This window comes from Capra hircus, chromosome 16 (assembly GCF_001704415.2).
Source record: "Capra hircus breed San Clemente chromosome 16, ASM170441v1, whole genome shotgun sequence".
In the NCBI taxonomy this organism is placed as follows: Eukaryota; Metazoa; Chordata; class Mammalia; order Artiodactyla; family Bovidae; genus Capra; species Capra hircus.
The window spans coordinates 32,042,721-32,054,946 of NC_030823.1; the positions used below are offsets into that span (position 1 = coordinate 32,042,721).

Here is a 12,226-nt window from a genome sequence, read left to right on the forward strand (position 1 = left end):
GCAATAGTATAGATACAGGAAAGAGCAAGATGTATTTAGGGAGAGTTTAATAGTCCAATTTATCTGGGCATGTGACCAGAATGGGCAAAGGATTAGAAAGAAATACTGAAGTCAGGTTTTGAACAACCTTGAGTGAGTGAGTGAGATTCATTAGAGTGAGATTCATAGAAATCTGTGAAGTTGCAATAGTTTCTTTAGAATGGAACTCTGTAGTTCTCAACTGTTTACTTGTTTAAATATAAGTATGTTCAAAGAGACATTTTATTTTATTTCTAGAATGCCAGTTAATGAAAACAGAACGACCAAAGCCAAACACATTTATTATCAGATGTCTCCAGTGGACCACTGTCATAGAGAGAACATTTCACGTAGATACTCCAGAGGAAAGGTAAGAAACTCATTTTTTCTATTTTGTGAAACAGCAGCAGTCAGTCTAAAGATGTATGCGTATCTGACTTGACCACTTGTAAATATATTGGTAAGATGGTTTTCAATTCAGTTGTTCAGTCGTGTCTGACTCTTTGCGACCCCATGAACCACAGCACACCAGGCCTCCCTGTCCATCACCAACTCATGGAGTTTACCCAAACTCATGTCCATTGAGTCGGTGACACCATCCAGCCATCTCATACTCTGTTGTTCCCTTCTCCTCCTGCCCTCAATCTTTCCCAGCATCACGGTCTTCTCAAATGAGTCAGCTCTTCGCATCTGGTGGCCAAAGTATTGGAGTTTCAGCTTCAGCATCAGTCCTTCCAGTGAACACCCAGGACTGATCTCCTTTAGGATGGACTGGTTGGATCTCCTTGCAGTCCAAGGGACTCTCAAGAGTCTTCTGCAACACCACAGTTCAAAAGCATCAATTCTTCAGTGCTCGGCTTTCTTTATAGTCCCAACTCTCACATCCATACATGACCACTGGAAAAACCATAGCCTTGACTAGACAGACCTTTGTTGACAAAGGAATGTCTCTGCTTTTTAATATGCTGTCTAGGTTGGTCATAACTTTCCTTCCAAGGAGTAAGCGTCTTTTAATTTCATGGGTGCAGTCACCATCTTCAGTGATTTTTGAGCCCCAAAAAATAAAGTCTGACACTGTTTCCCCATCTCTTTGCCATGAAGTGATGGGACCAGATGCCATGATCTTCGTTTTCTGAATGTTGAGCTTTAAGCCAACTTTTTCACTCTCCTCTTTCACTTTCAACAAGAGGCGCTTTAGTTCTTCTTCACTTTCTGCCATAAGGGTGGTGTCATCTGCATATCTGAGGTTATTGATACTTCTCCCAGCAATCTTGATTCCAGTTTGTGCTTCCTCCAGCCTAGCATTTCTCATGATGTACTCTGCATATAAGTTTAATAAGCAGGGTGACAATATACAGCCTTGACGTACTCCTTTTCCTATTTGGAACCAGTCTGTTGTTCATGTCCAGTTCTAACTGTTGCTTCCTGACCTGCATATAGGTTTCTCAAGAGGCAGATCAGGTGGTCTGGTATTCCCATCTCTCTGAGAATTTTCCAGTTTATTGTGATCCACAGAGTCTGTAGTCCATTAATTATTCTGTTTCTGGTATAATAAATAAGTGACAGGGTTACAAAGATATTAAATCAAAACCTATAGAAGTGCTGTAAGATATACTTTTAAACAGAAGACCAAACACTTAAAATATAAATTAAAGAGGTCACCAAACTACATTTTAAAAATTATGTCATTGATTGTGGTTATATTTGGAATTCTAGAGCTGGTGATGGCAAAAGGTTTCAAATTATGTGCCATTATGCAAGTGGCTTCCCAGAATGTTATGCTGAGAAGGATTGAGACTGGGGCTAAGCTCAGTGAGGGAAAACATCAGGTGTGATTGATATTAAATGTCATCATTGCTAAAGAGAGGGATATTAGTAACTAGCATACCAACACCCGGGTTGCTTGTCATCCTCCTGATCTACTATCCTTGAATTCTATCTTAATATTCTTTTATCTTGTGGCTTTGATACTGAGTTAAAGTCCAACAACCACAAAATAATTTTTCTACGCATTACCATATTTGATCCAAATCAGAAACTTTGTGAAGTTAAATGTTATTAGCCTTATTTTTCAAGTGAACAAATTAGGTCCTAAGAGACTTGTTTAAAATTTAAAACAAAAAACTCTTCCTCAGATGTGGTGAAGTATTATTTTAGTAACACTTTTTTGTCGATAAATAGTAAGTAATAAAGTATGAGTGATTACTTTAGGAAATATAGAAAAGAATGAAAAATTACTCAGAATTCTAATTCAATAACCAGACTCAGAGTCTGATAATATTTTCTTTAATATACTTTCCATCTGACCCATTGCATATGTGCAGAGGTCTTTGGTATACATAAAATTTGATATGCCCTCCCATCCCACATACCCATGTCTTCCCTGTGCATTGCTATATGTTGGATCCTCAGTTTTCTTATATCTCTACTCATAACCATGGTTGAGCCCATTACCTTGTACCTTTCAGATCTGAGCTTAAAATGTCACATTTCTTACAAAACCCTCCCTGCTGCCTGCTTACGTATCTCCTTGTATCCTCTGTATCAAGTTTGTCTCCACTGTAATCTTTGATTGCCTTTTTCTCTCTTGATTATAAGATTCTTGGCTAGCAAGTAACATATCTTCCTTGCTCATTATTTTATCTTTAGCATGTAGTCAAAGATCTGACACAATGTTTGTTGACTGGCTGAATGAATGGAACTTTTCCCATGTCAACACATAGTCTTTGGAAATATTATTCTTAGTGGATTGTAACATCCCATTGAAACAGTGATTGATTTTGACGTTTATGTTGGCAAAGCTGGACTTAAGCCATATCTTAATGCTCTAGAATATCTAGTTTGCCATTCTTCCAATAATATCACGCTGCTTTTTACAAAACTAGGAATAGAAGAATAAAGAATAAACAGAACCTGAAGTTAGTAGAAAGAGACAATAAAAACTGGAGTATAAATGAATAAATTAGAGACTAAAAAAAAAAACTAGAAAATATCAATGAAACTAAAAGCTGGTTCCTTGAAAAGGTAAACAAAATTGAAAGTCCTTTAGACAGACTCATCAAGAAAAAAAAAAAAAAGGCCAAAATAAAATTTGAAATGAAAGGGGAGACATTGCAACCAAATCCAAAGTAAAAGAAAGGATCATAAGAGCTACTATGAACAATTTTACACCAGTAAAGTGAATAACTCAGAAGAAATGGATTAATTAATAGAAATGTGCACTCTAATGTGCACTCTTCCAAGACTGAACCAAGCAGAAAGGAGTTTCTGGTTGGAACTCAACAGACCAGTTACCAGTAATTGAAATTGAATCAGTTAAAAACAAAGTAACAAAAATAAAACCTTTCCAACAAACCAAACTGCAGGCCAGGTAGAAAATATTTGCAAACAATGTAATCAATAAGGGCTTAATTTCCAAAATAAAGAAACAACTCCTATAACTCAACAACAAAGAAACAACTGTCCAATTGGAGAATGAGCAGAAGACATAAATAGACATTTCTCCAAAGAAGAAATACAGATGACCAATTGGCACTTGAGAAGATGCTCAATATCACTAGAGAAATAACAAATCAAAACTACAGTGAGTTACCTCCCATAAGTCAGAACAGCTATCATTAAAAGTGTACAAATAACAAATGCTGGAGAGAGTGTGGAGAAAAGGGAGCCCTCCTCTACTATTAATAGGAATGTAAGTTGTTGCAGCCACTGTGGAAAACAGTATGGAGATTCCTCAGAAGTCTAAAAATAGAATTAGCATATGATATAGCAGTCTCACTCCTGGGCATATATACATAACAAAACTATAATTCAAAAAGATACATACACCTCTATGTTCATAACAGCTCTATTCAAAGCAGCTGAAACAGAGAAACAACAAAATGTCCATTGACATGTGAATGCATAAAGAAGATGTGGTGTGGTTTTGCAATGGAATATAACTCACCCATGAAAAAGAGTGAAATAATGCCATTTGCAGCAGCATGGGTATAACTAGAGATTGTCATACTCAGTGAAGTAAGTCAGAAAGAGAAAGATGAATACTGTATGATGTCACTTATGTGTGAAATCTAAAATAGGACACAAATGAACCTGTCTGTGAAACAAAGAATCGTGAACCTAGAGAACAGCCTGTTGGTTGCCAAGGGGGACGAAGTTGGGGAAGGGATAGGATGGGAGGTTAGAGGTAGCAGATGTCAGCTTATATATATATAATGGCCTTACTGTACAACATAGAGAAGTGGGTTCAATATCCTATGATAAACCATGATGGAAAAGAATATATTAAAAAAGAATGTGTGTATATAAATATATATATAAATATATATATATAAAACTGAAGCAACTTTGCTGTATGGTAATAATTAGTATTGTAAATCAGCTATACTTCAATAAAAATATTGATCGAAAATGAAGAAAGGACTATAGCCCAGTATACTTGTTAATAGTGAAAGCAAAATTTCTTAACAAAATTTTGACAAACCAGATTCAAGAAAATATGTAAAAAAGGTCATACGTTATGACTAAATGGAGTTTATCATATAATTCAGTTGTATTAAATCTGAAAATCATCCAACTAAATTCCCTATATTAGAAAAGAGAAACGACATGGTCATTTCAACAGGTGCAGAAAAAGCGTTTGAAAACTCCCAATACCCTTTCATAACAACTCATAACACTCAACTGGTTAGGAATGGAAGGGAACTTAATCAACTTGATTAAGTGTATCTACAAACAAACTACAACTTATATAATATTCAGAGGTAAAAGACTTGATACTTTCTCCCTTAAGATCTGGAACAAAATAAGAATGTCTGCTCTCTCCACTTTTATCTAATGTTGTACTTACTGATGGTCTGCTCTAGACCATTACAGGGCAAGAAAAAGAAAGAAAAGGGAAACACATTGGAAAGGAGAGAGTAAATTGCTCTTCTTTGTAGACTATGTGGTTGCATGTGTGGAATATCCAAAAAAATAAAAGCTATTAGAACTAGTAAATGAATTTATTAAGGCTATAGAATATATGGTCATCATACCAAAAGCAATTGTATTTCTAAATACTAACCAAACAGTTTGAAAATAAAAAAAAAACTTAAACCTCCACATAGCATAAAATAATACTTAGAAATAAATTTAGTTCATGGTTTGCAAGACATTTTCACAGAAATTTACAAACACTGCATTGGATAATTAAAGATCTAAATAAATTGAGAGCTATACCATGTTCATGGATTAGAAGACTTAATTTATTAAGGTACCAGTTTCCTCCAGGTTGATCTATAGATTTAATGTTGTTCCACTTAGAATTTTAGAAAAATTTGTCTTGTGAAATCTACAGACTGATTTTATACAAATTGTATATGGAAGTGAATGATCCTTTATCTGATAGCACAACTGTCAAAAAGTAAAAACCTCATGTTACTGCTACTAAATCCTATTATTTAAGCTACAAACTGTCTATCAGTTTTTTAAAATGAAACTTACCTATGATCTGGGAATAGATTTTGCCTTTGAAAAGTTTTTTGAACTTTTTTTTAAATTTATTTTCAATTGGGGGGAAAATTCCTTTATAATGTTGTATTGGTTTCTGCTGTCCAACAACACACATTAGCCATAATTATACATCTATCACTTCCCTCTATTGGACCTTAATAGAGAAACTGAGTATGTCAGTGATGGACTTACAGATGTGTACAGATAATTAAGATTTAATCATACTTTTAAATAATTTTTACTCAGTTTTCTTACAATCATCATCTTCTCCTCCTCCTCTTCTTCTTTTTACCTCCAAATAAATGCTAGTATTGATAAAAACTTTAGGCCTGTAATGTAAAATACTTCTAGGATCAACTTCATCTTGGAGTTATGGTGGGAGATATGTATTATTTTGAAGTAGACTTTGTGTTGACTTTATACTTTATAGAAGAGAAATATTTGCATTATTTATGATTCTTCATTAATAGGGATTTTTTTCTCATTTTTATAGGGAAGAATGGACAGAAGCTATCCAGGCTGTAGCAGACAGACTCCAGAGGCAAGAAGAAGAGAGAATGAATTGTAGTCCAACTTCACAAATTGATAATATAGGAGAGGAAGAGATGGATGCTTCTACAACCCATCATAAGAGAAAGGTAGAGAAGAACATGTATTCCCCTCTTCAGCACAGCATTTACGTGTATGGAAGAAATATGTCAACAGTTGCCGTTTGCAAAAATTGTTAGCCAGTAATCTTATGATATGCCATTACATTGGTGTGAATGGTTTTTAATCAGGTGGATCTTAAACCTGTCATTGTTTAAAACCACATAATTGAAACATCACTTTATTTCAGTGTTTCAGCAATTAGCACTGAATGCTGAAAGGGCTGATTAGGATGCGGTGACTGATGTACCATCATACTACTTTATAATTTGCCTTTTTCCCTTACTGTTTTTAATACTATTTCAGAAACTTGGAAATAAAATGTTTTCCCTAATGATTTGGTCTTTTTCCATTTGGCATTCTATGTTCTCCTGAAAGCAGAAGCTTAAATGGCTCTGTGAACTTCCTGCTTGGTGCCCCAGCCTCACTAATATCAGCAGGAAAGTGAGCAATCTTGGAAATTATAGCTTTTTATTTTAATGGCTGCTTCTAAGCCAGTGAGGGAAACAGACTTTTCCTACCCTCAGTGCTCTAGAATAATAAACACCAATTTATGTATTTATGGGAACTGTAAATTATGTTTTTCATTACTATAGAATATTGAAAAGCATCTTCCTATGCAAAAAGGGGTATTTTAAGATTAAGGGTATAAGTGTTCAAAATAGATGAACATGCCATTTTTTTATGTTTAGAATATATTTATTATATTAGATTTTAAATTAATCTTCAGGTTGAAAAATGCTAATTCTTAAGGTAATTATCCATGTAATTTTGTATTAGCACAGTGATTAAGAACTCTTTGGTGTTAGACTGCCTGAGTTCAAATCTCTTTTTCCTATGTGCTAAAGATGTGAAGGTAAGCTTTGCAATTACAATTTAGATTTAGTTAATTATCCTTTCCTTATCTGAAATTTCTGTTCTAATTAGAATTACATTCTATGCTTGATCTTCACCAAATGTCTGAGAACCCTGTGTAACTTCCTTGAAGACTTATCCTCTACTTGTTAGCTGTGCTGTATCCCTCTTTTCTTTTGAGTCACCTTATCTACCCTGTGCCCTTGTTCCTTAGTTATTGCCAAGAGAAAAACACAGTCTAGCTTTACCTCCTTCTCAGAGAGAAAGAAGTCATTTTGCTCATGTATGTTCACATGTACACAATTAATTTGAAATTTGACTGTGCTCATAAATTTAAAGTCATATCCTGATTATTCTCATCCTTTGAGTAATAAACTACTTCATTCAATAGCAAACTATACCAGCTATAGAATTTCTGAGTAACAGAGATTAATAATAAGATGTTATATAAATAGCTAGAGGTTGAAATTGGGAAGTTTATAACATTCTTAACTTTGAGTGAACTCCGGGAGATGGTGATGGACAGGGAGGTGTCCTGGCGTGGTGATGGCCTGGTGTGTTGCGATTCATGGGGTCGCAAAGGGTTGGACATGACTGAGTGACTGAACTGAACTGACTGAACTAGAAATACTGTTACTGGTATAAAAATTTTGGAAATGAAAATGGAAATTTACAGAACTTTGAGTGAAGAGAGACAAGCACTTTGAATGATACAAAACGGAAAATACTACTTTTTCTGTTAAGGCTGGTTGTAAATGATTTTTAAAGCATAATACATTTTCCTGTTTTCAGTTACCAGTGTCAGTTGTCTTAGAGTTTCTCACCTTTACTAGTTATCACTTGTAAGCATTTATTATATGCTTATTTCATGCCAGGCTCTGAGCTGTACTTTCATATGTATTATCTCATTTGATCCTTATAGGAATCATACAGGGATAGGCACTGTTATTATTCCATTTCACACTTGAGTCATCTGATATTTGGAGAAGTTAAATGTCTTGTTCAAGAATGTAGTGACTTTACACACTGTGCAGCTTCAGTTTGCAGTCTGCTTTTTATTGATTCACATGTCTTGAGCTTCTGCAACCTCTGTATTGTTATAACCTAGTCAAGCTGTATTAGAAAGAAAATTATACAGACAGACTCTCATTTTGTACTTTGTTTCTCGAAATAGTATGTTGTATTGTTGCTTTTACACAGTGGTTGGATATTAGTTAATTTCATTTTGTATTAGAGCACTTTTGGAAAAATCAGTCGAATTTCAATATTATAGAATACTGGTGGAAAGGGAAACTTCTATTGTCCTGCTTGTATTCAAGTCCTGGATCTACCATGTGTATTATTGTGGGGGAAGTTTCTAAACAGTGGTATTTACGTCATAGAGTTGTGAGGATTAAAATATAGTTGGGAGTATATGTAAATTGTTTATATACTAAGTGCTCAGTGGATAGTAGCTAGTATTAGATAGTATTTTACTTTATCCACTTAAAGATAATTAAACATTCACATATTTTTGAAACAGAGTCTCTTAGAAGTCTCTTGTTGAAACTTAAGTCTCCAAAATGAAAAATTGATAGTCAGAAGTATTATTTTGAATTTTGGAATGGGGTCCATTTTCTTACTTGGCCTGTATCTTATTTCCTTGTAATTTTAATACTTCATTTAAAATGAAATTATGTAAAATAGTTTGAAATAACAGAGTACAGAAAAGAACATTTGTACCACTAACTGTGCTGCTGCTGCTGCTGCTAAGTCGCTTCAGTCGTGTCCGACTCTGTGCAACCCCGTAGACAGCAGCCCACCAGGCTCTGCCATCCTTGGGATTCTCCAGGCAAGAACACTGGAGTGGGTTGCTATATCCTTCTCCAATGCATCAAAGTGAAGAGTGAAAGTGAAGTTGCTCAGTCATGTCTGACTCTTCGCAACCCCATGGATTGCAGCCTACCACGCTCCTCTGTCCATGGGATTTTCCAGGCAAGAGTACTGGAGTGGGGTGCCATTGCCTTCTCCGACTAACTGTGCCAGAACAATCCTAATAACTTGGTTCAAAAGGGTGAAATATTATTATCACTTCCTTAAGATAAATGACTCTAAAACTATAGTTGACACTTGAACAATACAGAGGCTTGGTGAGCCCACCCTCTGTACAGTTAATAATCTGCCTTTAATTTATAGTTGACTCTCTGTGTCTGGGTTCTTCTCTATCTGTGGTTCCTCTGAAGCAGCAGTACCTCCATATCCACAGTTGCTTTGTATCTATCTGTGGCAGTGCATCTGAGGATTCAATCAATAGTGGATCCAAAAAAAAAAAAAAAATCAATTGAAAAAAATCCACAAATAAGTGGACCCATGCAGCCCAAACCCATATTGGTCAAGAGGCAACTGTATATCTTTTGTGAATGTTACTTATAAGAAGAATTGTATAAATTCAGATTATTTTTAATTTTAGATTGTAAACCCAAATATTCTGTGATAAGAATATCCTTCTCATAATTTATGGAATACAGTTTCTTTGTTCACTTTTTGACAAATGGATACTAGGAGGAAGAGAATAGCTACTGATAATGATAGCTATGCTGAGAACTGTCCTGACTGTTCTCTCTTGTTTGGGTCAGACAGATGGTTATTTTCCTTAGTGGTAGAATATTTCCCCAGTGTCTGCTCTTCAGATTGAAATTTTTGGAGAGGGAAAGATAATGGTGGTAGAGAGAAGAGGCAGCAGCCTTGCAACCAGATTCAAGTGCTGATCCTTGTTTAAATTAAAAGATGATGTTTCAAAGGAATTTGATGAGAAGACTTGGAAATGTCTAACCTTGGTATGCCAAACTGCCACTTTCTGGACCCTGTTATGTAGGTAAAGGGCCACAGTAAATAGCCAATTGGAAATAAAATTTTTGCTTAGTTTTTAAGTGATCAATATAGACTTCTCTGGACATACTTGGTTATCATCTCATGACTTAGGAAGTATAATCAGTAAAGTATAAGTAGTTCAGTTACTCAGTAGTCTGAGATTCCTTGCGACCCTATGGACTACAGTACTAAAGTCTAATTAGTTAGTTAGTTCAGTTGCTCAGTCGTGTCTGACTCTTTGCGACCCCATGAATTGCAGCACGCCAGGCCTCCCTGTCCATCACCATCTCCCGGAGTTCACTCAGACTCAGGTCCATTGAGTCCATGATGCCATCCAGCCATCTCATCCTGGGTCGTCCCCTTCTCCTCCTGCCCCCAATCTCTCCCAGCATCAGAGTCTTTTCCAGTGAGTCAACTCTTCGCATGAGGTGTCCAAAGTACTGGAGCTTAAGCTTTAGCATCATTCCTTCTAAAGAAATCCCAGGGTCGATCTCCTTCAGAATGGACTGGTTGGATCTCCTTGCAGTCCAAGGGACCCTCAAGAGTCTTCTCCAACACCACAGTTCAAACGCATCAATTCTTCAGCGCTCAGCCTTCTTCACAGTCCGACTCTCACATCCATACACGATCACTGGAAAAACCATAGCCTTGACTAGACGGACCTTAGTCGGCAAAGTAATGTCTCTGCTTTTGAATATACTATCTAGGTTGGTCATAACTTTTCTTCCAAGGAGTAAGCCTCTTTTAATTTCATGGCTGCAGTCACCATCTACAGTGATTTTGGAGCCCAAAAAAATAGTCTGACACTGTTGCTACTGTTTCCCCATCTATTTCCCATGAAGTGATGGGACCGGATGCCATGATCTTCGTTTTCTGAATGTTGAGCTTTAAGCCAACTTTTTCACTCTCCTCTTTCACTTTCATCAAGAGGCTTTTTAGTTCCTCTTCACTTTCTGCCATAAGGGTGGTGTCATCTGAGTATCTGAGGTTATTGATATTTCTCCTGGCAATCTTGATTCCAGCTTGTGTTTCTTCCAGTCCAGCGTTTCTCAGGATGTACTCTGCATATAAGTTAAATAAGCAGGGTGACAATATACAGCCTTGACGTACTCCTTTTCCTATTTGGAACCAGTCTGTTGTTCCATGTCCAGTTGTAATCCTGACCTGCGTGCAGATTTCTCAAGAGGCAGGTTAGGTGGTCTGGTATTCCCATCACTTTCAGAATTTTCCACAGTTTATTGTGATTCACACAGTCAAAGGCTTTGGGATAGTCGATAAAGCAGAAATAGATGTTTTTCTGGAGCTCTCTTCATTTTTCGATAATCCAGCAGATGTTGGCAATTTGATCTCTGGTTCCTCTGCCTTTTCTAAAACCAGCTTGAACATCTGGAAGTTCACGGTTCGTGTACTGCTGAAGCCTGGCTTGGAGAATTTTGAGCATTACTTTACTAGCATGTGAGATGAGTGCAATTGTGTGGTAGTTAGTACCTCCTATATTCCCATTATGTCTGATTCCAATTCTTGGAATTTTATTATTTAATGCCTGACTACCATAACTCACAGCAGTCACTAGCATACAGAGAAGGAGAGAAAGAAAAGAACAGACCTGAAATCAAGTCATTTCTCACTTCCTACCTAGAGGGAGGAGCAGCATAATCAGTGTTGTAGAAACTGACTCGATAAGATTAGAGCTTCTCCTTATGTTGGGGAAAAAGCACTGGAGGAATGGAGGAGAGATGTGGGTAGAGAGGTTTACTTCTTGAAAGACTCCTTTTCACTCCTTGGACCTTATTTGGTGTATCTCTTACATTGTAAATCTATGTGGAATTGATCTTTTGGGCCAAACTTGCTAAAACCACTGTATCCTTTTCCTTGTATTCCTCTTCATTTATATATATTTGTAACCTAATTTAGGGGTTTGGGGGACAGTTATTTTTCTTATAATCTAGTGTGTGATTTGAATATACTTAAAAATTTTTTTATTTATTTATTTTAATTGGAGGCTAATTATAATATTGTAGTGGTTTTTGCCATACATTGACATTAATCAGCCATGGGTGTACATGTGTCCCCCATCCTGAACCCCACTCCCACCTCCCTCCCATCCCATCCCTCAGGGTTGTCCCAGTGCACCAACTTTGAGCACCCTGTTTCATGCATCAAACTTGGACTGGTGATGTATTTCACATATGGTAATATACGTGTTTCAATGCTATTCTCTCAAGTCATCCCACCCTCGCTTAGTGTATGCACATGCATCTTTTAGCCTAAAATAGCCACATTGATATGTTACAGAGATTATGTACAGGAAAGAGTATAATTCTATAAAAATATTTTCTAATAAATTCTTAGGTTTGGGTTT

The 12,226-nt window shown here is 36.3% G+C and overlaps 1 protein-coding gene across 2 annotated transcripts in view; it reads left to right on the forward strand.

The window, feature by feature from the left end:
• Positions 1-12,226, forward strand: part of AKT3 (AKT serine/threonine kinase 3) — a 282,280-nt gene that overhangs the window by 165,570 nt on the left and 104,484 nt on the right. For both annotated transcript variants that reach the window (XM_018060261.1, XM_018060259.1), the window contains 2 exons: positions 277-388; positions 6,005-6,149. In XM_018060261.1, coding sequence (XP_017915750.1) covers positions 277-388; positions 6,005-6,149 — 257 coding nt within the window. The remainder of the gene's footprint in view (positions 1-276; positions 389-6,004; positions 6,150-12,226) is intronic.